This window comes from Podarcis raffonei, chromosome 3, assembly GCF_027172205.1.
Source record: "Podarcis raffonei isolate rPodRaf1 chromosome 3, rPodRaf1.pri, whole genome shotgun sequence".
Taxonomy (NCBI): Eukaryota; Metazoa; Chordata; class Lepidosauria; order Squamata; family Lacertidae; genus Podarcis; species Podarcis raffonei.
In genome coordinates this window covers 49108565-49135779 of record NC_070604.1, presented here as the reverse complement: position 1 = coordinate 49135779, position 27215 = coordinate 49108565, and the positions used below count along the sequence as shown (strand labels likewise).

Sequence of the window (27215 nt, the reverse complement as noted above, 5' to 3'; positions counted from 1 at the left end):
CCAGGAAAGCCTGGCTTTGCATGGCTTCTCCCTAGCGCAAGCAGGGAAGAATGAAAGAGCCCACTCAGGTGTGATTATTATAAACCATTAACTATATTTTACTATTATGTGTGAACAGGGCCACAGTCTTTTTATGGAAAGTTGAATATTTTTATAGGAACAATGCTGGTAATGGTGAGCTAAAACTTATTCTTAATTTTCATTAAGCACCTGGCATTGTGCATCTAAGACAGCTGGTAGTGTGCACTCCTTTTCTTTGCTAATGAAATGCCCGCTGTTTGCTGCACTAATGTGACAATACTCTGCTGCTCTTTTCAACAAAGAAGCAAGCTACCTGCTCTTCTACATATTGTAGGACTTTTAAGATTAGCCTTCATATACTTTATAATAGGTGCTGTATAACCCTCAATATACCAAAACTCAAGTACCTTTAAATATTTTTTACTGGAACTAAAAAAAACCATGTCATTATGTGTTCAGAGTGAAGGTCTGTAAATTTCCAGCATTTATTCTAAAATCGTAATCCCCTGTGGACTGTCCTTCTGAAAATTGGCTGCCTGGATAAATTTGTGAACATCTCTGCAGATTTAAGATCAGCCATTTGATCTCAGAGGTGGTGGATTGGTGGTTTTGGCCACGATTCCAGCATTTATTTTTTGTCATAGGAGCAAATGGCAGCCATTCACTTGTATAGGAGAAACTTGACACCACTGTGATAAGTTTGTTTCTTTTCTCAAGCGTTGCCCCTACAGTTTTGAGTTTTGTTGCCTCTCAGCTATGTCTCATATTGAAGCTTATATGCTTTCCACCTCCCTTTCACCTTTATATATTCCTGTTTCTTGCTGTGGTTTTCTCTTTTTGGCCATGGTTTTCTTTTGATTCCTTAGCAAACACACATTTGTATATAAATTACCTTATTTAGAAAACGTATGATTTTATTATTGAATCTGAAAACTCATCTGCTAGAGACGTACTCATTTCTTCTCTCCCGTTTTGCAGGGCTCCTCGCTTTAAGGGATTTCAACAGCAGGACAGCCAAGAAGTTCTCCACTATTTGCTAGATGCAATGAGAATAGAAGAGACAAAGGTGATATGTTTGTAAATCAATAAGTAGGCAATAGACTTAAATTTACATTTCAACTATTTTTTGGTGCTCTGATGTGGTAGTTGAGACAAGCAGAATAGACTCTTAATCTGGGTTCAAGCCCCACGTTGGGCAAAAGATTCCTGCATTGCAGGGTGTTGAATGAGATGATCCATGCGGTCCCCTCCATCTATGCAATTCTATGAGTCTATATTAAAGATATTACTGCATGGAGAGGACCCTTGGACTCCAGGCCCAGCAAAGTTAACACATCTGTGCAATAGTAGCAAATATGTGTCTGTTTTTGTTTCTTTTTGTTCCTATTTTGTTCCTATTTAGTTGTATTCATGTCTTCCTTTGTTTAGTAATCTGAGGGCAATTTAACATAAGGCTCTCAGTAATTTTACACCTCCTTAGCTTCAGTAAGGTCTGGCTACTCACCAGGTTGTTTGCCATAGCTTGTGGAATCCTTGGTTTGAAGCCACAAGTCTTAGATGTCACTGTACAGTGTAAATAAGGACGAGAAAATCTTACATGGCATGAGTCAATGTGGAAACTGCTTTCTTTGTCCTGGGATCTCCCTCTAACTTGTTCAGCTGGAAAATAAACCAATGTAATATGGTGCACATAGTCCTGTGTCACATAGTCCAGCTGTGTCATCATCACACAACATGTTTTGCTTTTATTGAAATGCTCTTCGTGTATGGTGGACAAGGTTGCTTACAATATGCTTTGGTTTGGTTTTGCATGTACACTATTAGGGTGTTGGAGTATAAAAGTATCCCTAATGCTTAATTAGCTAATAAAGTTATAGGTTAAACATAGAGGGGAAATATTGAGATTGTTGCGTGAGCACTTCAGACATGCTGATGCTTTAGTTTAGAAGCAAAAGTAGAAATGGGGGAATTTTTTCCTGTTTAGGTATTACTGTATTTTTCGCCCTATAGGACGCACTTTCCCCCCTCCAAAAATGAAGGGGAAATGTGTGTGCGTCCTATGGGGCGAATGCAGGCTTTCGCTGAAGCCTGGAGAGCGAGAGGGGTCGGTAGGCACCGACCCCTCTCTCTCTCTCCAGGCTTCGTGGACCTCTCCGCAAGCAGTGGGAGCGCTCCCGCTGCTTGCGGAGAGTTGCCAGCATGCCGAAGCCTGCACGCGCTGAGCTCAGCGCGCCCAGGCTTCGCGGACCTCTCCGCAAGCAGCGGGAGCCCTCCCGCTGCTTGCGGAGAGTTGCCAGCATGCCGAAGCCTGCGCGCGCTGAGATCAGCGCGCCCAGGCTTCGCGGACTTCTCCGCAAGCAGCGGGAGCGCTCCCGCTGCTTGCGGAGAGTTGCCAGCATGCCGAAGCCTACACGCGCTGAGATCAGCGCGCCCAGGCTTCGCGGACCTCTCCGCAAGCAGCGGGAGCCAGCGCTGGGCTCCCACGGCTTGCAGAGAGCTGCCTGTTTGGGGGCTGGGGTCAGGGGAAGCTCGGGCCTCCCCCGCCCCAGCCCTGCGCCTGGCGGGGGGAAAATAATTTTTTCCCCTTTATTTCCCCCCAAAAAACTAGGTGCGCCTTATGGGACGGTGCGTCCTATAGGGCGAAAAATACAGTAATTGGATATTAATTTTCACAACTGATAGCTTGAAACACTTGATCGCTTTGTGCAAAATTTTATAGCAAGAAAACGCTTGCCTATAATAGAATGTTGGCCAATACTATGTTAGAATAAATAAACCAAAATTAGCACACACCCTTTGCTGGGCCTTAAAAGTTATTTGTTTATTTCATTACCTTGCCAATAATTATGCATTCTAGTCTTACTTAAACCAGAAAAAGAAAAGCTGCGTAGAAGTTGTTTCCTAGTCCCATTTCCACTTACGGACAAACAAAGCTTGATCCCACCCCTGATAACAATTAAACCCATGTTTTGCCATAATGGTGGAATAGTATGAACTGGGAATTTATCACCTCAGGCATCACAGCAAGGGACATTACTAGTAAAAGCTCTTGGGATTTCCCCCCCCCCCTTCCCCCTTTTCGATTTTATAGATGTGTGACAAACTGAAAATGTCAGATTTGTGGATCTGGTCAATCTTGTGAGCCGTGACAGTTGTGCCAGTCTGAAACAAAACATGAGCAACATTGTCTGTCATGGGAACCCCACAGCTGTTAATCGTGCTATTGTTAGAGAGTGTCACTACCATGTGTTTTGTTTTTTATTTGAAGGGATGCCTAGAGCAATCTGTCTGCCACCAGAATCTTTTAAAACTTCCTGTTTTTCACGCTGCTCTTAAATGTATTTACTCTGAGTGTAAAAGTTTAGACCAGTCTTCCTAAATTGCCAAATAGCCACGTTTTTCACTTTCCCCATATTAAACTTTTGTTTCTGAACCATCTATTCTGCATAAATTAAAATATAATTTTTAAAAAATCTGATCTTTATTTTTTTAAATAAAAAATCTTCTGATCCTTTAAAATACAATAATATAAAGACTATTTTAAAGTAAAATCTATGACAACTTTTTTTTTAAGTGCAAGGAGTCTCTATTGCTTGTCGATCCTGCATTTTGTTTCCTGTTAAAGTGCTTTCAAATTTTCATTCATGCTGATAATCTCATTTGTGGACTCAGAATGCTTCCTTATTCCCAAACACTTGGTGTTCTTTGTATTTGCATCCTTCTAAATTACATTAATGTATGCAAGTGAGCCTTTTTTGAAAACGGCACAGCAAATGGAAATAGTCAATACCACAGTCAAAATTGCACGTTGTCTGGTTTTTCCAGCACTGGAGATGCTTCACACCAGGGCTTGAAGTATTTGAACCCTGCTGCTAATTGATTAATGTCTGATACCATTGTTAGCTGCACTCAAACCCTTCAAAGACTATGTTTTCTTTGACCTAAATAAATGGTTCAACGCACTCATCCCAACAAAAAGGGAGTAGCTTATGGCCTTAAACCCATTTATGGTATCCAACTTGCTGAGTTATTTATTGATTAGCCCTCTTTAGTATATTGTTGGATTTAAGATGAACAAAGAGCTTGAGGCACTGGGAGTTAATACACTAGCCAGGTCAGATACTCGTGAAGTAGAAGCTGTTACTTGGTTCACTAGTGATGTAGTTAATATTTCAAAGTACATTTATCATGGTACTTCTCTGTTTAAGGTGTATAAGTGGAGCAAGTACATCATTTCTAAGTTAGAAATACAATTGTATTCCCCCCCCCTCTTTTCTGATGTTGATACTGACACATCTTATCAGCACATGTGAGGAATGAGTTTAGAAAGGCCCATATCTAGAATGCCATTGCATAGTAAAACATGACTTAGTTGGAAGATAATTAATGTTCTTAAATGTTTGGCTACATGTGGACTATATAATTAGATTTTCATTGAATGCCATGTTCATATATGTTTTAGCTATAACCCACCCCCAAACATTATGGCTTTACTTAATACTTAACATTTTCTATTTTCAGAAGTTCAGTTGTGTGTGTGGCCTCACTCTCCCTAACACAATTTTTAATTGTGCTAGAGGGCTAGGGCATCCCTAAGGATTGGAACCATGATGTATGGGGAGAGGGAGTTAATCCTTCCACTCCCTCCCCAGCAAGTCCCAGTGGAAATTGTATCCCACTGAGGTCATTATAAGTCCTAGCAATAAAGTTTCCATTGACTCCAATGGAATCTTCCCTGGCAGGGCTTACAGGAGGTTCAGTGTGTGTGTATTTTATTTCAATCTGGACCACAGTGGGGAAAAGAGCTAATCTCTGTCCCACATCCAACACAGGCCCAATTCTGATTGCCTTGTCTCTCTGCTGCTGTTGTTTATAGAGAGAGAAAGCTGAAACATGTTAAATATATTCATATACATCGAGGCAAAAGCAAACTGGGCACTTCGGTTCACACGCTTAGCCATTATACCATACCAGCATTTTTTAAATAGATTCTATGTTAGCCACAGGGAACTAATAGCCCTCCAGCTGCTGCTGAACTACAACTCCCTTTGCTACTAGCCATCATGGCCAGTGGTCAGGAATGATGGGAGTTGTAGGTCAACAACATCTGGTGAGCCACAGGTTCTGAGCCCTGTAACAAATACCCCATCACCAAGATACCGGGTTGACTTTAATTACTTTTGTCATTGTGCTTTATGTTAGAAAGCTGGCTCAGTAAATACAGCTGCATTTTTCCATTAAAACAATTAAATTAGGGTGGCAATTTTGTTGTCTTCTACTTTGCATTTCAGGGTTTCTCCCATGGCTTTTTTAGGGAGGGAAAAAGATAATCATTCTACAATTCTGTAATCAGTTTGCTGCTTGCCTGAAGAAACATAGTTATCTTTGAAGTGAGGCAGCTGAAGGAAACCTTTAATATTAACAATTTAAGTTTCAAATTTACTGACCATGTATAAAATGTAAGAGGCTATGTATTTTTGACAGTATTGTCAAATGTTCTTATTTGTTGTTGTTTGTTTCATTTAATATATTTCACTTATATATACTTGCAAGTTTGAACTTTTCACAAATAAAATATGTGCTGAATGTTTCTTACAGCGCATACAAGCTGCAATCTTAAAAGCATTCAATAATCCAACAACTAAAACTGCAGACGAAGAGACAAAAAGGAAAGTCAAAGGTATTTAGCAAATGTGCCATGTGTTAACTTGCACAGAGTCTGGTTTGAGTTTGCTTTTGCAAATGAATTGACTATGAAATATTGTATTCATGAATATATAATTTCATTCAAATGAATCACACTGGAGGTTCCGTGTGGCTTTTTCAGGGCTTGTGCCTATTATTCTGGTGCCATCTAGTGCGCATGCAAAACACTCCCATAGATCATTTTGTTTTACACTTGTAACCTGATTCTCCGATCTAGCTATGATTCACATAGCTAGGTTGTCTTCTGTCTTTAGCCCTCTGTAAAAAAATATATATGGAGAAGCTAGAATTTTAAGTGGGTCAGGAAGTCCTGCTCGCTGCCCTCTACTCAAGTATACATATTCTAATTAAGTTGAGGATTCAGTTTGGTGAAGGCTAGAGGAGGAAGGAATGGAAAACACCCTCCCCTTTTTCTCAGCCCTTGGAGGGTGAGTCTATGAAGTCTAGTTCAAGGCAAATCACCACTTAGAAACTGTGGCATTAAGCTGTCCATAAATTACCCTGTAAGTCAGAGATATAAGGCTGTAACCTTATACGGCCACATTCCACATTTACTGGGAAGCAAGTTCAGGCAAAACCAGCAGGACTGCCTTAACAGCTGCATAAGTCAAAATATCAAAGCACACATACAAAAAACATGAGCTGGAATATATTTTTATCTATGAATTTAAAACACAAGCATTATGATTTACGTTAAAGTATTTGCTTTTCATATCTTATTACAAGTTACTATGGAGTCTTGTTTTGGATACGAAAACCAAAAGTTCCTCTCACTGCCCTGCAAAGGAGTCTGCCTTAAATGTTACTTCTTTAATACTTAAGGCAGACTCAAGGAGGAAAAACATAGTGGGATCACTCTGAAGTGCTGTTGATGCTTTGTACAGTATAGCATAATAAAATGTCCACTATGTAAGAGTATATAGATAGGTATAGTCAGATTTTGCATTTTAATCCCTTGTTTTGAAATACATGCTGTTAGCTATCTGAAACAGAAATCAAAACTAAATGTTTTATCACTCTCAAAAACTGTATTAAGTACTGATGAATAGAAACGTTTCTGTGTTGATAGTATTGCAGATGTTTACTTACAATGCACTAATTGTTTTCAGAAGAAAATCCTAGAATGAATTGTTTTTAGAATGGATGTATGTGTTTCCTCCTTTAAAAAAGGGTAATGTTTTTGCAGCATATGGAAGAGAGGGTGTGAAGATGAACTTCATAGATAGGATCTTTGTTGGTGAATTGACTAGCACTATCATGTGTGAGGAATGTGAAAATGTAGGTATTCTGGAATTTGATTTGTTAAAGTAAAAGATCACTTAATGATGTGAATGTACTGTGTTTTTTGATTAACTTCTGTACTGTCTGTTTTATCAATGTATTGCAATAGTATATTAGAAAACAGATTATTTCAAAGTGCAACCCTTTAAATTTCACTTTCATATAGAGAAGGAAGTTTCATAAAAAACAACAACCCTGATCACCTGGATAATTTTAGGTTGGAGATCTGAATTCTAATACTGTAATGAAAGTAAGATCAAAAACTAATTATGCATTAAGTATAACATATCCCTCCAGCTGCCATGTAGCTGCTTCCTTGCTTGAAGAAAAACTAGATGTTCTTCTCAACCCTTCTGCAGGTTTGTCACATTATCATCAAAGACCTATAGGTCTTTGTGTGTGCTTATACATGCTCTTCAGAGTTCCTTAGCTAGTTATTCATGCACAGCATGGAACTAAAAATGCCATCTACAGAAAATACTAATATCCCAGAAGCTGTTAGTAGTGCCAGTTATAAATGGGGGTGGTTTGGGTTTTTTTGGTGGTGAGGTCTTTTGACAAAATTCTTTCAGTGGGCCCTTTTCCCTAACTGGGCATACCTACCTCCTTGCTACTGTTTCTGCTACTGTTCATTCCTCCCTCCGGATTGTTTCCACCAATTTCAAGAAAGAGAGTGTGTGTGTTGGGTGGGGGAGGTATGTGAGTCCTTCTTGCTTCCCTAATTTTCCTTTTGATTCAAGAGCAGTTAAATAGGAAGCAACAAGAGGGCCAAGAGATTCCAGGGATTGGCAGAGGGCCCCCGCTAGGCCATGGGCCTCAGTTGTTGCCCAACAATGCTGATCCCTGAGGCTGGCTCTGGGTGATAGGTAGGTAGACAGACAGTTGTTCAGCAGCCTTATATAGTTCTGCCAGCTGACAATATATTGGCTTTCATATTTTAGCAAATATGAGATATTCCCCAGTGTGGCAATTCCATTATAACTTTCAGGAGACTTGTTGTTTTATAATATCAATCTAAATACAGTACATCATTGAAAGACTTAAATCTTTCTATAGCCTTTAGCCCTGTCCCACCAACTTGTTCACACCACCCAGTTGCACGCCAGCATAACAAGGGACAATTTTAATCATTCCATGATGCTCCTCCTCTTTCTAGAGCAGGGGTGGCTAACCCCCAGTTTGGGGACCTGATCCAACCCCCCAAGCCAGTTTCTTTGCTCTTCAAGACCTCAGAATTTGCAGCTCTGGCCAAAAAATTATAATTCTACACACTTCAAAGTAGAGATAGCTCTGAGGTGAGCAGAGCCCAGCACCCCTATGGGAATCCAAATCTCCACCTTCTCAGTCATTAGCTCAAACATTTGAAATTAGCTGATCTGCATGGATTTTCTGACAAGGGGGGAGCTGTTTGCCCCTATGTGTGGAATGGCCACACTTATCACTGGCATGTGGACCCTGAAGGGTTGGTCAGTAGTGAATTTGGTCAGCTTTCAAGTAAAAAACAGTTAGCCACACCTGTTTTAGAGTATTATTATGCTGCACCATCAAAAAGCAGTATAATAATTTATTCCTGAATAAGCCCTGCAGTCTGTGGCATCGAAGTGGCATATTGAAATGTTTACTCATGATGTTATCTACTGGCATAGTGATGATGCTGAACAGTTGCATAAATGGAAATACTGGAGCCAGATTTGCTACCTTGAAAGAGGGCAGTGTTCCTCACAATGTAGATCAGAATGTCCCTGGGGGGCAAATTGTTCTTAAATGTGGGATTTACCATCTTGCAACAACTGTGTGAACCATTTGTTCCCAAGATACCTCCTGGGAAAAACCACCGAGGGAAATACATCCTTAAGACTCGCTGTACCAGGAAATTACCGAGTGTGATGCATGTTGAATACTTCATAAGCAAAATGTCAGAAAACATGTCATTGAGCCAAAGCCTTTGCAAGCAGCTAGATCCATGCATATGGCTAGGATTGGGGTGCCAGAAAGATTAACTGTTCTGTATCATTGTGGCCTCATCCTTGCAATCCTGCTCATGCTGGTGTCAGGCATGAGCTATCTACAGCCCTGGTAAACAAGTTTCCGACTCGTATTCCCTTGCCAGCATTGGCAGGGACTAGTCGCTGGAAACCGGTGCCCTGAACTGCAAACGTTGGCTTGCTTTTTTGGACATGGAGAGTCCCTGTCCATAGGAAACAAGGCTAGAATCCTGCTGGCAGGCACCACATTGATACAGTTGTAGCTGGACTTGAAAAAATATTTCTTTCCCCCTCCCTCTCCTAGTATCTGGAAAGACTTCATCAGTGTCTCTCAAAGTTCAACTGTGAAAGAAACATGACCCACCTTTAAATGTTAATGTGTGGGTTTCCAGTGGAGTCTCTAAGTGGGGCATTTTGCTGCCTCTGCTTATTAGTATAGGCCCATTGCCAGAGTTCTTGTGTTGCTGAAGCCTAAAGTGATGCTAGTGGTTAAGAGAAAGGGGAGCATGTTAAAGTCGGTGTAAAACAGCCAAAAACTAAACATGTTTAGATTTCTGTGCCTAAATTTAGCCTCTAATAATGTTCTGATAGTATTGAAATAAAGTTCTAAAAGACAAAATGTTCTGTTGCGAATGAAATCTATGCCTATCTCTAGATTTTGACAGTGTTCATACTTCTGTTTTGCTTTTTTAAAAAACAACAACAACACCACAACCAAAATGAAATCACAGTCACTTCATTTCTAAAACAGTATTGTGAAGTTCTTCACTACATAAAGAAACCTTAATGTGTGTAATATTTTTGAATTAGGCAGATATTATTAATTTTTTATTATTTATTAAATTTGTTTACCACCCTTCATCTGAAGATCACAGGGTGGTTCACAACATAATTTTGTTTATTGTTTATAGATATTGTTTATAGATTCTAATGCATGATGGAAACCAGAAATGATGCATACTCCACTTTGATATATTTCTTTTTTTACTTTCTTCTAAGATTTCCACAGTAAAGGAACCTTTCATTGATCTTTCACTTCCTATAATAGAAGAGAGGGTAAGAAACAACTTCTTTAATAAATAGCTACGATTGCTACATTAGCATCATGCTGCTGTGTTTGCGGATCACTGACTGGATGTTGGAGCAGCCAAAACATTAGATTGCCAGGATTCAGTCTCTCCATACCCAACCTTAGATATTGGCACTGCAAAACTGAACTTGACCATCTGCACTGACCAAAGGGGTGACTATCAGATTTTTTTTAAAAAAAATAAATCATGCCTGGAGCCTTTTTAATGTGTGCGGATTGCTCTTCCTGAATTGGGACTCTTATGCAAGATTAATAAATTCAAACACATTTATTATCTAGCCATTTCCCTTTGCCTGTATGATAATACTAGTTTTATACCAGAAGCACACAACTGATCTTGTCAGATATAAAAGGTGAGCAGTATAAGCATTAACTTGATGTGTTACAAGTAGTTATTAGCATTTTCTCTGCTATGAATCTGTTATCACAGTGAAAACATGCAGTGTAACTGAAGTGTCTTATGGAAAGAGGTGTTTTCCTCATAAAGTATAAGCACTCTCACAGTGTTTGGTATTTGAAGGGTGGACAGGTGGGAGAGAAGGAATTTGCTCAGCCGCATCAGTTATATTTAAAATAAATGACCTAAATTATTCAGTGTTGACCCATGAAGGGTGAACTTCTTCAGGCAATCAGGTATTTTTAACAAGTAGCATTATTGGGGATGGGTAAGGATCACTGTTGTGGGAAAAGAGCTATTTCTGATGGATGCAGTCCTCAGCTGGTTATCTAAGCCGCCTCACGACTTTGAAATGAGCAAATAAATGAAGTTTGTATTCTGTAAGCCCAGCCTTGTCAGATGTTTGAGTATGACCTGTAGAGTTGAAGTTCTTTTGCTTTTCTGCAACATATGATCTCCTTAGGCTAGTGCTACTTATTTGGACTGGATAGCCCATATGCATGTACAAATCTACCACATTTTTCTGTGAATTGAAATTTATTAAAACAAGCATATGTGAGTACACACTTTCAGCTGTACTGTATTACTTTAATCGGTCACCAATAGTAAAGAAAGGAAGGATATGCCTTGAAGCATGTGGTACATGGCCAGTCAAGCAGGTGGAGGGGACCTTTAAAACCCTAGGACCCTGCTATGTAAAATAGATTAGCAAACAGTATCTCTCAACAGAGAAACCAGCATGTAATGACTATGGAAGGTGCAGTGAAGAAAGCTAGGTGGAGTTGGCTAAATCTCTACATTCAGCTTGCAGGATCTTTTACTTGTGGGTTGTGTTTTTTGTGTGTGTGTCTTCTTTTTCAAGCAATTTTATACTTTTTATACTTGTTCTGGAGTTGGAAAGCTGGTCAATTTACTACATGTTTGACCACTTGTATGTAATGAATATGTATGTGCAAATGCATGCACTCCTTAATAAGGCAATGATGCCACCATTTTGTAGGGAACACTTAGACTTCACATATTGCAGGGATGGAGAACTGGTGGAGATCCCAACTGTCGCTGGACTCTGATCATTTGCCGTGCTGCTCGAAGCCGATGGGAGTTAGGAGTCCAACAACAGCTGGGGGAGGGGCATCACAAGTTCCCTAACCCTGGTTTATTGAGCTTCTTCCCCTACTTCAGACAGCCTCCTAAGTCACTGCTGATTTACACCTATCACACTGCAGCCATCCTAGGTAGTCAGCCTAATGGTGAGACAGACATCAGTTCTTCGTGAACTTAACAAAAAAGGGCTTTGAGAAATTTTAATCCTAAAAGCAGGGTATAAAATACCCAAATGAATTTATAATAGATGAATGTGCTCTGAAAATGCTCAGGGACTACTTGATTTATGTTTGGAAATTCTACAGCTGTTCATAGACACTTAGCTACAGTTGCCGGAACATTTTGAGGGCAGGACCATAGCTCTTGGAGAAGGGCTGAAGCTCTATTAGCAGAGCAGGTGCTTTGCATGTAGAAGGTTCCAGGTTCAGTCCCTACATCTACAGAGAAAACCCCATTTGAAAACTGGAAAGTCACTGCTAGTTACTGAGCAAGATGAAACAGTAGCCTGACCGAGTATAAGGCAGCTTCTGGAGTTCCTGAAGGAGCAACCCTGCATAGATTGCAAGTGCTCAAGGCTTAGGACTACATCTTAGCCCAGCCTTCTGTAGCCTTGGGTGCCCAGATGCAACCTCCATTATTCCCTTCAAACATGACTAATGGTTGGGGTTGATGTGGGCTGTATACCAACTAGGGACCTGAGCTTGGAAAAGGCTGATTTAGCCCATTGTATTTGATTTTTAAAAGGAAAGCCTTGACCTTTGCTACTCTCTCAAGTTTCTGGGAGCAGTAATTTTGTGAAGTTTTCTAGAAGATACATGTCTTTGTAATTATTAACACAATCTAGTTAAATTTTTAAACACATTAATATTATTTTACACGATATGATTAGGACTTGACCAGTAAACTAACCAGATATATATTTTTTAAAGTGTCAAATGTCTAATTTACCCTGTGCATATTGATATAAGCCAGCACTTTCTTGTTTGGAAAAGGTAGGGGGGAAAGATATTTTTTTATATAGGAGATTGTATGTTTTACCTTGAATAACTACGTGTATTTTCCAGATCTCAAAACCTGTTCCTTTTGGGAGGACAAGCAGAGGTAAACATATCCAAGAAGCAGATGTTGAGTACAACTGTTCTTCTGTTACTGCTCTGAATAATCAACAATCTAAATTGTCTAGAAAACATTTGTTAACAAAAGATAAGGTAAGAATGCAACAGCATTGCTGATCTGTAGTTCAACTAGCTGTATAACAAATCACATTTTTATGGAAATTTGCTGCAAATTTGGTTTGAATAGGTCTCTCTTAATCTACAGCACTGTATTGCAGATTTTTTGATATATGTACACCGAATACTTCCGGGGCTTATGATGTGGTGTTAATACATTTTACTGTATTTATGAAACTTAAATGTGTGTGATATATTCACACCCACACCTATAAATATTGTATGTGTGTGTGTCTGTAGGTGATTTTTGTTTTAAAAAAAGGGTTTAAAAATGATATTTCTTTCTTAAAACAAAATAAAATAAAAAGCTACTTTTCAAATTCATTCTCCACACTCTGTGCCCTCCTCCCTGCTTTCCTCTAGTGTTGTCCAAGTTTGCTTCTGGCTGCAATTGCAAGCAGTGCAGGGCTGGCCAAGAGAGCAGACAAGTCAGCCTTCGTGCCATTTGGTGGATCAGTTGGCAGGGTGTACTATATGAGAAGTGCAGCCAACACAGTCTCCCAGGAGACTTGGAACATGGCTTCCATGATGTGCTCAGCCTCCAGTGGCCCAAGGGCCTATGAACCATAGTTCAGCCTCTTAACATGGTTCTTCCTGATGGTGGCACAGCATGCTGCAGATATGATGTGCTAATACAATGTGAGATGCTGATATTTTTTGCTGCAAATATTCTACTGTAGATTATTTTACAAGGAAAGCTTTTATGTTTAGATCATTTATTGAAAATAGAATACTTCAGACCATTTTTCATTTAAAATTTTAACCTATATCCTTCAGCATTTGACAGATGAAAAAATATTTTGCTTAACAGCTGAGTGGTGAGCGTGAGGCCTCTAAGGCAGTCTGGCAGAATTTCCCATCTCCTAGTCGTTCTTTTAATCCACTGACTTTAAAAATACCATTGCTGAAAATCTTAAAACCTACTTATTTATTTTTGGATGGCATTAAGGTTTCAATGGCTATTTATGCTTTTTATTTTTCCATTCCCTTCCATTATTGTGCTCTTTCTCTCTCCCCCCTTCTCTCCCCCCCCCACTACCATATACACACAAATGCTTTGATTTTTATGTTTGTTGTCGGTTTCAGATTTTGATACATTTGCTCTTAGCACAAAATCTTCTACTTGGCATCTCTTTGTATGCAGTCATGCAAATTTGTAGAAACTCTCCCCCTCTTTTTTAATGGAGTCTGGAATTAGGAGATGCTTTTTTTTATTTTTCCAGTTTCAGAAACTGGACCACAAGGCTTCCTTCAAACATTCTACCACTTGTATAGTGGCAAAGCTCACTAAAAGAATTGTGGCGATACCATCAGTCCACAGTCTGCCCCTGCTATGTTTTAATCTTTGGGAGAAAAAATCCATATTGATTCAGAGGTAGCAGTGAGAAATTGAGGCCATGTACAATGCATGGAGAATAATAGTTGTGCTGTGTTCCCTTCCCCCCTTCTTATTTTTAAAAGGCAAGACAAGTGGGAATGCTCAGACTGTATGTGGAGGAATCCAGAGCTAGCAATACAGGGAACTGAATTTCAGGGGCTATTTGGGAAATCCTTCAATGGGAATTGAATAATTGTAAACACTATGAGTTTCGCCCCACCCCCCAATAGTTGGCCTGTGGGAAAGCAGTCAGTTTCAACTTTCATGCAAGTCTCTTTTGTGCAGTCTCAGACATGGGATGGGGTGATCAAGAATGTCATCAGCAGTATCAGTAAGTCACTGATAGTACCAAGTGCTGCTTTTTGGTACTTTGAGGCAAGATACTGCATGAGATCGCCCTCTACCTTGCTGTTGTTTCTCACTTGCTTACCTCTCCCACTGGCCCAGTCCTCTAAGATAATCAGTGAGGCATGCTGGGTTTCTGCTCCTTCTCCTTGCTTGTTTCTTTCAAGAGGGCGGATAAACAAGCAGCAGCGAGGATGAGTATATCAGGATCAGGAGCCTGCAGGTATTGGTAGTGGGTCCCCTACTCTGGGGTACAGGCTTGGACTCTTCCATTTCCTGAAATGATGATGGCCTGTTGGTGGCCCATGAAACTTGCTCAGCCACATTCCTGGCAGAATTTTCAATCCAAGGACCTTGCTTGCTGGGAGAAGAGCAACATAGGCTGTGATTTGAGCACTAGGAAAATGTGATGCAGCCAATGCAAGTGCTTCTGTAAGGAAGGGTATTTTGGATCCCATGCAACTAAAGTGCAATTCCCTTCCTCCTGATTGTTTGGAAAGGCTTTTAAGAGTATAAGCTTTGAGCCATGGAAATTAATGGAAGCCGTCCCCATTTTTAGATGAGTGACTTGCCCATAATAGTACAGCAAGTTGGGAAAATTCTAATAGGGTCTAGAGGCTGATTAATTTTAGAATTCAAAGTCTGAATTAAAATAAAGAGAAACACATCTGAGGAGTGTGTAAATGACCTAAAGAGGTCTTTACACTCTATAGTTAAATGGTTCACTTTTCATTTAGAAAGTTCCTTGTTGCTAGTGGAAAGCTTTCTTGGTCCCCTTGGTCATATAAACATAAACTTGTATGTGTGCCCGGTTGAATTCAGTGGACTTTAGTTCCAGCTGAGGTAATTTAGGACTATCACCTAAGGGATATTTACCATCTTTATATTTACTAGAAAATTTATTTTGAGATAGGGCACTGCCAATTCCAAACACCATGTGTTGGGATCCTCTTTCCTTAGCCAAGGATGACAGAAAGCCCAGCTATATCTGAATATCCAAGGGCATTTGGAAAAAACCCAACACTTCATTGGAAGGCAGGCTTTTAAATCCTTTTTGCTGAGCCTAATGCTGCTTTTGTTAATCAAAGTTAAACTTTGTAGTGTTGATAAATGTATAATACTGTTCATATAGTTCTCAAGAGGGATTTTTAAACACTTTCAGTTTTACTTAAGTTGTACACGTTCATTTTTTTATGCTTTCATATCCCACTTACTGCTCAAACCAGCCAAAATTGCTTTATGTTAAGAATAATCCATCCATGAAATATTGTAGAATTGGAGTCATGAGAGGAATGAACTGCCACTGTTTTTTCTTTATTTATTGCAGAAGTTTTACAAGCCCTTAAGATAAATTGATTTTGAAAGCGTAAGAGATTTTATTACAGATGGAATCTAAGTTTGAATTGCATGGAATCAAAAATTTAAGCTTTAAGTTTAGTTAGTAATTAAATATTTTTGTTTGCAATACTAAATTAATGCATTTAATTTAAGATATCCTAGGCACTACCTAGGGTTGTGGCGCTGTGGGTTAAACTACAGAGCCTAGGACTTGCCGATCAGAAGGTCGGCGGTTCAAATCCTCACGACGGGGTGAGCTCCCATTGCTCGGTCCCGGCTCCTGCCAACCTAGCAGTTCGAAAGCACATCAAAGTGCAAGTAGATAAATAGGTACTGTTCCAGCGGGAATGTAAACGGCGTTTCCGTGCACTGCTCTGATTCGCCAGAAGCGGCTTAGTCATGCTGGCCACATGACGCTGTACGCTGGCTCCCTCGGCCAATAAAGCGAGATGAGTGCCGCAACCCCAGAGTCGGCCACGACTGGACCTAATGGTCAGGGGTCCCTTTACCTTTAGGCACTACATCTTTCAGCTCTATATACTTTTCAGAGCTCATCTGTACCTGAGTAGCTTAACCAGAAGGTGGAGTAACTGAGAAGGGCATGGGGGTAGGCGAGTTATTTGGGGAAAGGAAACTGGACTCCTCTGCAACTCCTATCAAATAACTGGTCAGCTGTGTCTGTGTTCACTAATCTGTAAACATCACAGATCCAGAGCTTTCCAGCACTGCCATGCAAAAACATGGATCCAATGCACAGATACTTGTGGATCATCATCATTTGTGCAAGGAATCCCCTCAAAACCATTATCAAATTGTAGGTCTTTGTGCCCTCTGTGGCTGGTTTTGTTGTCATCTTATATAAAGACCATGGAAATCCACAAGGATATTGGGGTCTGCCATAGAGAATGCCCTCTCCAGAACTACCACCACCCAAACGCCTGAGGGTAGTAGAACTACCAAGAAGCCCCTTCTGCTTATCTTAACACCTGGGAGGGGCTGTAGGGTTTCCATAATATAGGTTAAAGGGTTTTTCTGTCTCAGAAAGGTAGGATATTTCAGGCTGGAGTACATCGCCAAAGACATTTTAAAGCAAATAAACACTGTTTTGTTTTTTGTTTTTTAAAAACCATCTTTTTGAAATGCTTTTAAGAGTTAGTGCAATGCTTTTATGGATTTTCAACAGACTTACGTTTGGGTTTTTTTCCTCCCTTTTGCTAATGATGTGGAAATTGACAGAACCAAGAAAATCATGAAAGAAGATTTGCCAAAAAATCCTCCTCTGCTGAAGAAGATACAAGACATTTTATCATGCACAAAAAAGTCAGAAACACTAAAGGTGAAGGCAGATCTGCTGTTCCATATACAGGAGACAGCAGTTCGGTAATGGAATCTGCAGCAAATGGAAGTCAGACGGAAGGCAGTGAAAAAGAAGCAAGTCATTCTGAAAGTAGCATTGGGGCAGACAGTGAGGCCTCTGAAAGTGAAAGTCATTCTAAGCAAACTGCTTCCAGCAGAGCTTGTAGCACACCTGGCTTGTGCACTGATGAGCATAAGCATTTATCTGCAAGCATTAAATCACAGTGTAACAAATCAAGTGATGGCGGTATAGAGGGACTTACTACTGGCTTATCAAACCTCTGCTTGGGTAGTGGTGTCAGTGAGACTGAAGGGACTCTCAGTAGAGATCAGCTGTCAAGTCTGTCCAACAACATAGACGGTTCAGCAGAGAACCCCACGTTACTGCAAAACCCTCAAAATGCTTTCCAGACTCTTTCTCAATGTTACATAACTAGTTCTAAAGAATGTTCAGTTCAGTCATGCCTCTACCAGTTTACATATGTGGAGCTCTTAATGGGAAACAACAAACTTTTGTGTGAGAACTGTACGGAACGGAAACAGAAGCACCAGAAGAAAGGAAATTTCACAGGTAATGAAATGGTGGCTGAGTATATTGTTTCACATAGACAACTTTTCAGGGTCCAAAGGAGTGTATGATTCTGGCACACTTGCGGGGGGACGGGGAATGTATTACAGTGGTACCTTGGGTTACATACGCTTCAGGTTATAGATTCCGCTAGAAATAGTACCTCGGGTTAAGAACTTTGCTTCAGGATGAGAACAGAAATCGTGCGGCAGCAGCGGGAGGCCCCATTAGCTAAAGTGGTGCTTTAGGTTAAGAACAGTTTCAGGTTAAGAACAGACCTCCGGAACGAATTAAGTACGTAACCAGAGGTACCAATCCTGCATGGTAAACTGCATTTGAAACAGAGAGGAATTTCAAAGACCTTTTGTCACCCGGCATGAAAGTCCGCTCTCCAGAGATAAAGTTCAGAACTCTTTTGGGGCATTTCCAAGACCTTGATCAGCCTAAAATAGTCCTTTGGATTCTGGCTGTATAACCAAGAGTCCCTGAAAAGCTGTATGATTGCACCACAGAACACAACCAGTGACATTTAAGAGACTGAACTAATGTGCATTTTTGAGGGGAATCTGTTCATCTCACCATGTCTTTGCAAATCTTTTTGACCTCAGTACAGTTCTTCAATAATCTTAAATCTTTTTAACCATTACATTTGTATGACACAAACACAAATGGGGCCTGCAAAATAAGGTTGTGGTGTACAGTGCTCCCGTGCAGGATTTGGGACAGTTGGTTGTCATTCTATGCTCACTCAGGCAAACTCAGTCCTCTTTGGGCTGTCTCTCTACAGAACTTGTGATTCTCCAGAGCATGCTAATAACCTCCCTCTTCTGTGTGAATAATGCCATTTTGGCTACAAATGCACTCAATTACATATTGATGTGATACATTCAAAGCACTTCAAATTAAAAACAACAAGAAACTCCACAAAACCTTAACTCTAATTGGCATATAATACAAAGCTTGTGATTGATGAAATTTATGCAGATTCCCCAGATATGTAATTTATTCCAGTAGCATAAATAGGTTTTGTCTATACGTGCATGTGTGATTTATTTATTCTAGAGGACCTAAATAAATACGACATTTGTCACCATCTTTCATTAATTTGTATTTGTATATTAATGCCCTCTTGTGGCCAAAATGCATTTACAGCGTTTTTCTTCTTCTATTGATGTCTCCCAGTTCCTCTCAGCAAAATCACTCCAATGTGAAAGATATGGAGATTTGTCTTGTGGTTTGTAAACATGGGAAATAATGCAGTTGGAGAGTGGTTAGGTGACAATAGTTTCCTCTAGTTGAATTTTCTCTGGCAGAAACTTAGAAATATGACTTACTGGACCAGACTGAGGTCTGTCTACTTCCACAAGTTGTTTGCCCTTAGCACCCGATAATCAGAGATATATTGCTTCAGTGCATGGAGACACTGTTTTGAGTGTCTGGGCTAATTAAAAATTGATAAGTGTTTCTTCCATGACTGTATCTAATCTGTTTCAAAAGTGGATTTACTGTAATTTTTTTTACACAAATTTGTATGTGTGAGTTATAAATCATAACATCGAACACTGTGTCTGTTGTAAGTCTATATGATCAGTAAACTGAATATCATCCATGTTCACCTGTATAAAACATGGGGAAAGCACACAGTCCTGCTTAGCAGTAATATAAATATCTGTGTATCATATACTTGCTGTACTGTACATGAAGGTTTTTCTTCTTTTCAGAACTGACAGTTGCTATTGAAGTAGGACTTACATAAATTTGCTGTGCTAGGGGCAACAGGATTTCCCAGAGCCATTCCTTTAGTTTGACTATAAAATTAATAATCAAATCTGAAATATTTTTTCTCCAATATTATGTCCAAAATATCCAGCAAAAAAGGAGAGGGCCTTCTGACCATTTTTGAACATTCAGTATGTTCACTGAGCCAATGTTCTCAGTAGAAAGTCAAATGGAATTAAATCTTGGAGACTTTTGGTTCAGATATTTAGCTGTGTTGGTGACTTTAGGGAAATCATTGCGTATTTAACCTCAGCTGCCATCTGAAAAATAGGAATATAGGACTATTACTAAACATTCACCTTTCTGGATTTTTGTGCGGATTGTATGCATACTTAAAATACTGCAGAAAATAAAAATACTGCCATGCTTTTAAAATTGGTATATTTTTTTCTGTACAGAAAAGAAAATAGAAGGTGTATATACAAATGCCAGAAAGCAGCTGTTGATTTCTTCAGTTCCTGCTGTTCTTGTTCTCCATCTGAAAAGATTTCATCAGGTAAAGTCTTGAAATAAGGTGTTATTGAAAGGAGTTATAATTTTGGACTGTACTGAATTTCTGTAAAATTGTATTTTCTCCAGAGTGACTAGTAATTCTTCTGCTGATGAAAATTATTCTCATCCATGTCACATTTTGACTATGGAAGAAATATCAAAGACTTGATCCTTTTATACGCAGCCGAAGAAAAATGTGTTTTAGGGTGGTATCCAATGCTAACCCTACTCTGACCAGACCCCATTGAAGTTAATACACATGACTAACAAAGGTTCATGAATTTCAAAGAGTCTACTCTGAGTAGTATTTGTTGGCTCTCAATGTTGTGTACTGCCTTGTTATATTTTCTGTGACTGTGTGGCTTATAAATAAATAAGGTAGAAATGACTAAGCCATTTTCTTAGTGCATCTTTAGATTTATAGGATTTTTCAAAAATGCAGTTTAGTTCTGTACAATGCATAATTTCAACAGATGCAGCTTTTCTCTTCATGGTACTGCAATTTAGCCTTCTATGTTGCATTTCTGCATGACTGAATTTAGCAATTTTCTTATCAACGTATCAAGTAAATAAATAAATTTGTCAGTGTATGTATACTGTTCTTGTCATTGTAGTCGATTCAGAATCTTTGAATTTAAAAAGTTCAGTACTGTGCTTTTGCAGTACAGCTGGATTCAGGTGGCACTCAAGTAGAAACAGTAAATATTTCATTTCTTCTTCAGGCTGGTATGAGTCTAAGGAAAGTAAACCGTCATGTGGATTTCCCTCTTGTTTTGGACTTGGCTCCGTTTTGTTCTGCTTCTTGCAAGGTATTGCATGTCAGAAGCACCATTTCAATTTATACAGTACTTCAAAGATAATTTCAGCCTTCAGTTTTTACAGCTGTCTTTGTTTTCAAGTGAAGCCTAAGGCTTCCCCTTAAATCACAGAAAACTTCATTTCTCTGCCAAGTCAAGATAGCTGTATTGAATTGGTAATAGCTAAAAAAACAAAACACCTTTTGCTTGCCTAAGATGTAGAATTAGTGAAGGCTTGTCACTGTTTTTGCTAATTGTTATATTTTTAAGCTGAGTATGTTCTCAAAACTCACTGCATGGAAATAACATTTTCCTCTTTCTGTCTCCCTTTTGTTTTTGCAATGAAGAATGTGGCAGATGGTGGGAAAGTTCTCTATTCTCTTTATGGAATAGTGGAGCATAGTGGGTCCATGCGAGGAGGTCACTATGCAGCATATGTGAAAGTCAGAGCACCATCTAAAAAGATTTTGGAGCACATTTCTAGCAACAGAAATGTTCAAGGTATGTACCTAAGGAAAATGATGTATTTTTGGGACACGCACATCTAGTACGTTAAATGCATGCCCTTTTCTCGGTATCACGCAGTTGGTTTTATCAGTTCAGTACTTCTGCAGGCTACAATAAACATTTATCTTTTAGATCCAGCCCACCTTTTTCCAGCAAAAGGACAATTAAGACATTCCGTTTCTTACGCTTGCAATAATTTGCACATTCAAGATTTCCAGCCTTTGGTCATAAATAGTAACTTTTGAATCTGGATGCTGGAAGATTCAGGACATGCTGAAGGAAGTACTTCTTCACACAGCACATAATAATTAAAATGGTGGAATTCTCTCCCACATAAGGTAGTAATAATGGCCACCAACTTGGATGGCATTAAAATATTAGACAGATGCATGGACAGTAAGGCTATGAATGGCTATGTTGGGAGCAGTAAGCCTCTGAATACCAGTTGTTGGAAGTCAGTGGGAAGAGCACTATTGCACTTAGGTTCTGCTCATAGGCTTCTCATAGGCATCTCATTGGCCACCATGACAAAAGACTGCTGGACTAGATGGGCCAGCAGGGCTCTTCTTAACTTAACATTTACTGCTGAAATCTTGTATCTTCTACATTGGAGATAATATGTGATTTCACATTGTTCAGGATTCTGTGTATTATCCAGGACTGCTGGATATCTGTGCTGTAGACTCAATGATTCTGCATTTACAAAGCAGCCCCATAAACTGTAGACATGGGTATCTTCAGAAGCTAAGTTTTCTCTTCTTTAAAATATCAGTGTGTAGCCTGCACAGAAGCAGAAATGTATTTGTAACATGGACAATTTTCTAGTGAAATCTCAGGAGGCTAGAAAGGAGGAGAAATCCACTGCTCATGTAGTGGGGTTTTGGTGCTCTGTGCACTTTTATTTCCATTTCTTCTCTGCCCCCCGCCCCCACTCCTGGCCCTCGTCTCCCTGCCCAAGCACAGAGCAGTGGAAGTATCCAACAAAGTAGCTTCAATTTTCAAGGCCACCCTAGCTCACTCTAACATGCAGTTGGGAAAACGCTGCCTTTCCTCATTTGTACTCTTTTGCTGAGACAGTGTTCAAAGCTGGCAGTACTGAGAATATGAAAACAAAGTTTCAGTGAAGTTTATACAATAGCAAACCTTCAAAATTCTCGCAGTTATTGGCTTAGTCATATTGTATTCTCTTTTGCACTATGATGGTAATTAATAACGCTTTTTGTTTTGTTTTTTGCATTTCAGGTTTGAAAGACTCTGTAGGAGCCACTGTAGGACAGTGGGTCTATGTCAGTGATACCCATGTACAAGCAGTTACAGAATCAAGAGTATTAAATTCACAAGCTTACTTGCTTTTCTATGAAAGAATACTGTAGCTGTAATCAATACTGAAAGTCTAAGTTATTTTTGTGTTTTCTTAAATGCAGCAGTACATGTAAATATTGTGCTTTTATCTGTTCTCTAATACAAAATTTACCATGATTTCTTACTTTAAAAACAATGCCTTGCGTTCTGAGAAGCTGGTGCATGCACAAAGCACCTAGATGCACACATAAGTAGGGTAGCTTACTATGCTGATTGGCAGCTGCCCATCAAACAGCAGAGGGTGCAGTTTCAGCACCCTGTGTTGCTGCTTTTGGAAGGGGCATGTTGAGCTGCCACCAGAGTGGAGGACCAGAAAATCACCTCGTGTAAGTGGAAATAACTTCATGTTTCTCTGAATATAAGCCCACATGCTCATTATTTAAATCCCCAAAATGCATTTGAAACAATGTGCTTGGAAACTGAATACTGTAGTGAAATTTCAGTTTCGGATAAGCAAAATTTTAAAAAACATGAATTGAGAAATGAACTGGAGTTGTGCCTGATTTTTCCTTAATACAGAAGTAGGGTTGCAGCTCATATAAGCAGTCTCTTTCTCTACCTTGCAAAAAGGAGAGGCAGAGGACTGTACAGGAGAGACTAGAGCAAAATTCTTCCATCTAATTTTGGTGATTTCCCCCCTCCCACTGCAAGCTAGTATAACACAACCCTCACTGTGCAACCCTCTCCTTTGGAGAAGGCTTTTTTGGGGGGTACAGAAGGGAGGGGAGAGAGAGAGAGAGAGAGAGAGAGAGAGAGAGAGAGAGAGAGAGATTGCACAGGCTTTCTATTGTGCAACCATTAAGAGTTAGCCTGTGCCATTCACTAATCGTGTTCCTTTAAAACATTGCTGTAGTTTGTTAAGTTGCAAGCTCAACAATTGAGTTCTACTCTGTAGTGTATGCTTTAGTTGAGATTCCTGCATTGCAGGGGGCTGGACTAGATGACCCTTGGGGTCCCTTCCAACTTTACAATTCTGTTATTCTGTCAGTTCATATATTAAAAAAAAAAGGGATGTTGCACAGTTCTTCTAGAACTGATTCTCTTCTGAATGCATGTTGAGTTCTGTATGCAGAAAGTTGAGTACAGGGAGTAGATTAGAACAGAACCATTAGAACAGAACCTTTCTACCTTATGTGCTCCCTTTTCACATTCAAGGAGTGCTTGACATGGGAGTGTATTCAGATACGCACCATGACTATAGTCACTATGCTACTCTTTCAGAACATTTGACTTATATAGTAACAACACACACAATGCAACAGGCTGTTTTTGACTATGTAACTTCTATTTCAAACACAATTCAACATATAACATCTCACAAGTCCATTCGGTTCCTAAATTGGCATATTGGCAATAACCACAATATGGAATGCTTATCTTATGATGTTCCACGTACCTCTGGATACGAACGGGATCTGTTCCGTAGCCCCGTTTGCATCCTGAAGTAAACGTAAGACGCATCTGTGCGGGTCGCGTTTTGCCGCTTCCGCGCATGACATCATTTTGAGAATCTGTGCAAGCGGTGAAACCTGGAAGTAATGCGCTCCGTTACTTCCAGGCCACCACAGAGCACAACCCGAAAATAATTCATCCCAAAGCTACTTCAACCTTAGGTATGACTGTATCGCTGCTTTGAGGATTCTTGTATGTAGATATCGGATCAGATGGAAAACTTGAAGGTATGGCACGACAAGGATTCTGGGATAATACCTTGTTTTGCCCAACTGGGCTTCGTCAGCTGTGCATACTCTAAATTAAACAAACATGATGTAACATAATCCTTATACAAACTAAGTAACATAACATACAAATTAAACAACAAGTTTACATACCATATTGTTGTATGACGGAAACATGGAACAAAATAAATCCAGTTAATCCAATCACTGGCCAAAATTCCTTTTTAAACAGAGAGGCAGTATAGATTCTAACTCTCCTGACCATCCATTGGACTTTAATTTCTCTTGATATGTTCTGTTTGCATGATGTGTTGGTCTATGGAATTACACTTTGTGAGATATTATATGTTGAATTGTGTTTGAAATGCAAGTTACATAGTCAAAAACAGGCTGTTATGTTGTCTGTGTTGTCACCAGGATTGTATTTACGTAGCGTACTACGAAGGTTTAGTAGCATTTTGTATTTGCTTATAGATATCCAAATATATTTTTTAGTCGTACATTATGTTCTCTGCCATTTATATCTGCAAAGCACCATATAGTCAAGCATGCTGATTTACTGCACACCCAACATTTTAGGGTGGTGACTGGATAACTTATAATTATACATTTTCTTAGTTTCTGTGATTTACACAATATATACACTACCGACTGTACTCAACTTCTTTTCTATTAAATATGGGGGTGGGGGTATATTTCTGTCTCTTACAAAGGATCAGGGCTGCTGTTTATTACTGTCCTCAATAATATGGATTTGTGCATATTATTTCTATTGTACAGAAGACAGTGGGACTAGCTCCGCATGTGAAATGCAGTTTTTTTTACTTCTTATTTTTTACCTGTGCACCACATGATCTACTTTAGGACTTGGAGAATTTTAAAGAAATATTATCCCTTTGTGGATGCTCCTTTTCAGCTTCAGGACAATCCAAGTTTCTCCTGTGCACTGAACCCCTCATATTCTAGGATACTCTTTAAATTGTAGCCATTGGGTTCCAGCCAGTTATGTGTCTTAGCCGATGGAAAGGCTTCCATCAGTGGAATGGGGAGCAAAGCAGTTTGGCGGGGGGGGGGGGCTTCCAGAGCATATTTAAGAGAAGTAAGGGGCTGCAAGAGGGAGGAGGAATCATGGGAAATTGTTTCTCTCCCTTTCCAGTCACAGCAGCTTTGCTTACCAACAGAGCAACACTGTTGGATACAACCCACTGCCTCCTAAAAACAAAAGAAAGAGTCAATTTAACAAGCTTTAAATTTAACAATTTAACAAGGACAGCAGTGAGTGTGTCATGCACATACGTATTCATCTATCTCTGAGTAGTTTCTTGCAGAATACATCCAGAATGTCTCCATACCCACCTCACTAATTCCAATTTTAATGATAATTTATTGATATTATGTTATAATCCCAGCACTGGGGAGAGAGCTGTTGTGACCAGTAGCAATCCATGATGACCCACATTTAATCTGATAATTTAAATTAATCAGTTTCAGTGACTGATCATTTCTAGATTACGTATGTATCTCAACAAATCCATCACTCACCCATGCACATTTAGAGCAATGTAGCTTACTCAGATGTACCTTTTTATGCACAATCATATTCAGAATTAATATTAAATGCTGCATTCCAGCACTTTGGGGATAAGACATGAAGATTCAAGTGCATACAGGAATTTGTTATCTGTTTCAACAGGGGTTAAAACCTCTTACACTGAAAGGAAATGGTACCTATTCATTGGTACGGGAGTTCTGAAGAATGCATACACAAGCTCTGGAATGTGATTTATGTTTTGGTTTCTACATCAAATAAAGACATTATATTTAAAAATTTCAGTGGCACCTTTCTAAAAAGCATCCTTTAAAATTTACGCAATCCAAAGTTAAATTCTGTCAAATTAAAAGGGAGTTAACTACACTTTTTTAATGCTCACATTAAAATCAGTGGGCTTTAAATATGCTTCGCTTTGGCTGGCTAATGATAGCAAATGAACAGTGTATGGGTTCTACTCATGCTACAAAAGCCTAATTAGCTTTCTACTTCTGGAGGTATCATAGTTGAGTGGTTTTCTGTGATTTTTGAAAAAAGGATCTCTGCCCGTATCTCCCTTGCAATCTCTTAGTACTACCTCGGGTTTTCACCTCTTGTATTTATATTCAGCCCTAGAATTAGAATTCAGTATCCCAATAACAGACATGCTCCACCATCACTTATTCTCCCTCTCCATCTTTGCTTTCCCCCATGCGTTTCAACCTTTTCAGCCTTTTGAAATGGCTCCTGACCTTTGACTTCTTTTTCTCTATACTAGCATGCTGATGTTAGTGTGGTTGTGGTTCAGACTGAAATCAGTCCTCTGACTGTAAAACACTTCCTCAGATAAGGAGGCATCATAGAAGGAAATCTGATAGGACCTCTGCTGTAGTATGGTAACTGAGCAGTGCAAGTGGCACCATCTTCTGGCGAAATCTTGGAACTGCACACTGTAAAACCTGGATCTATTGGAATTTAGGCTACAAAGTATCAGGCCAGTACTTCCTAAGGCAAGGGTGTTCGCTTAGCTACTCAAGAGTCGCTGTGAGTTTTACATATAAGGCACAATGAGAACTTGATTTGCCTGTTGGCAACAGCAGTGTGTTGAAAAGAAGTCTAGAATTTCAAATTACTTAATTTCGAAATGAAATATTTTATATTTTTCCTCAATGGTTTACATATGATAGATTAAACCAGGGAACTTTGTGACGCAGTTAATACTTAGAATAAATTTAGAATGCACTATGAATAACAGATTTTCTATTCCTTA

The 27215-nt window shown here is 39.4% G+C and overlaps 1 protein-coding gene across 5 annotated transcripts in view; it reads left to right on the top strand.

Moving 5' to 3' along the window:
- USP45 (ubiquitin specific peptidase 45) overlaps positions 1-23230 on the top strand; it is a 54744-nt gene extending 31514 nt beyond the window's left edge. For 4 of the 5 annotated variants that reach the window (XM_053381528.1, XM_053381530.1, XM_053381529.1 and 1 more), the window contains exons 9-18: positions 1000-1087; positions 5620-5701; positions 6914-7005; positions 9993-10049; positions 12649-12792; positions 17114-17804; positions 19979-20076; positions 20795-20881; positions 21217-21370; positions 22619-23230. In XM_053381528.1, the coding sequence (XP_053237503.1) occupies positions 1000-1087; positions 5620-5701; positions 6914-7005; positions 9993-10049; positions 12649-12792; positions 17114-17804; positions 19979-20076; positions 20795-20881; positions 21217-21370; positions 22619-22749 (1624 nt within the window). In that variant the 3' untranslated portion in view covers positions 22750-23230. Of the gene's footprint in view, positions 1-999; positions 1088-5619; positions 5702-6913; positions 7006-9992; positions 10050-12648; positions 12793-17113; positions 17805-19978; positions 20077-20794; positions 20882-21216; positions 21371-22618 lie in introns of those variants that run through there. The other variant, XR_008329473.1, reaches the window with a different exon arrangement.
- Positions 23231-27215: the final 3985 nt, after the last annotated feature.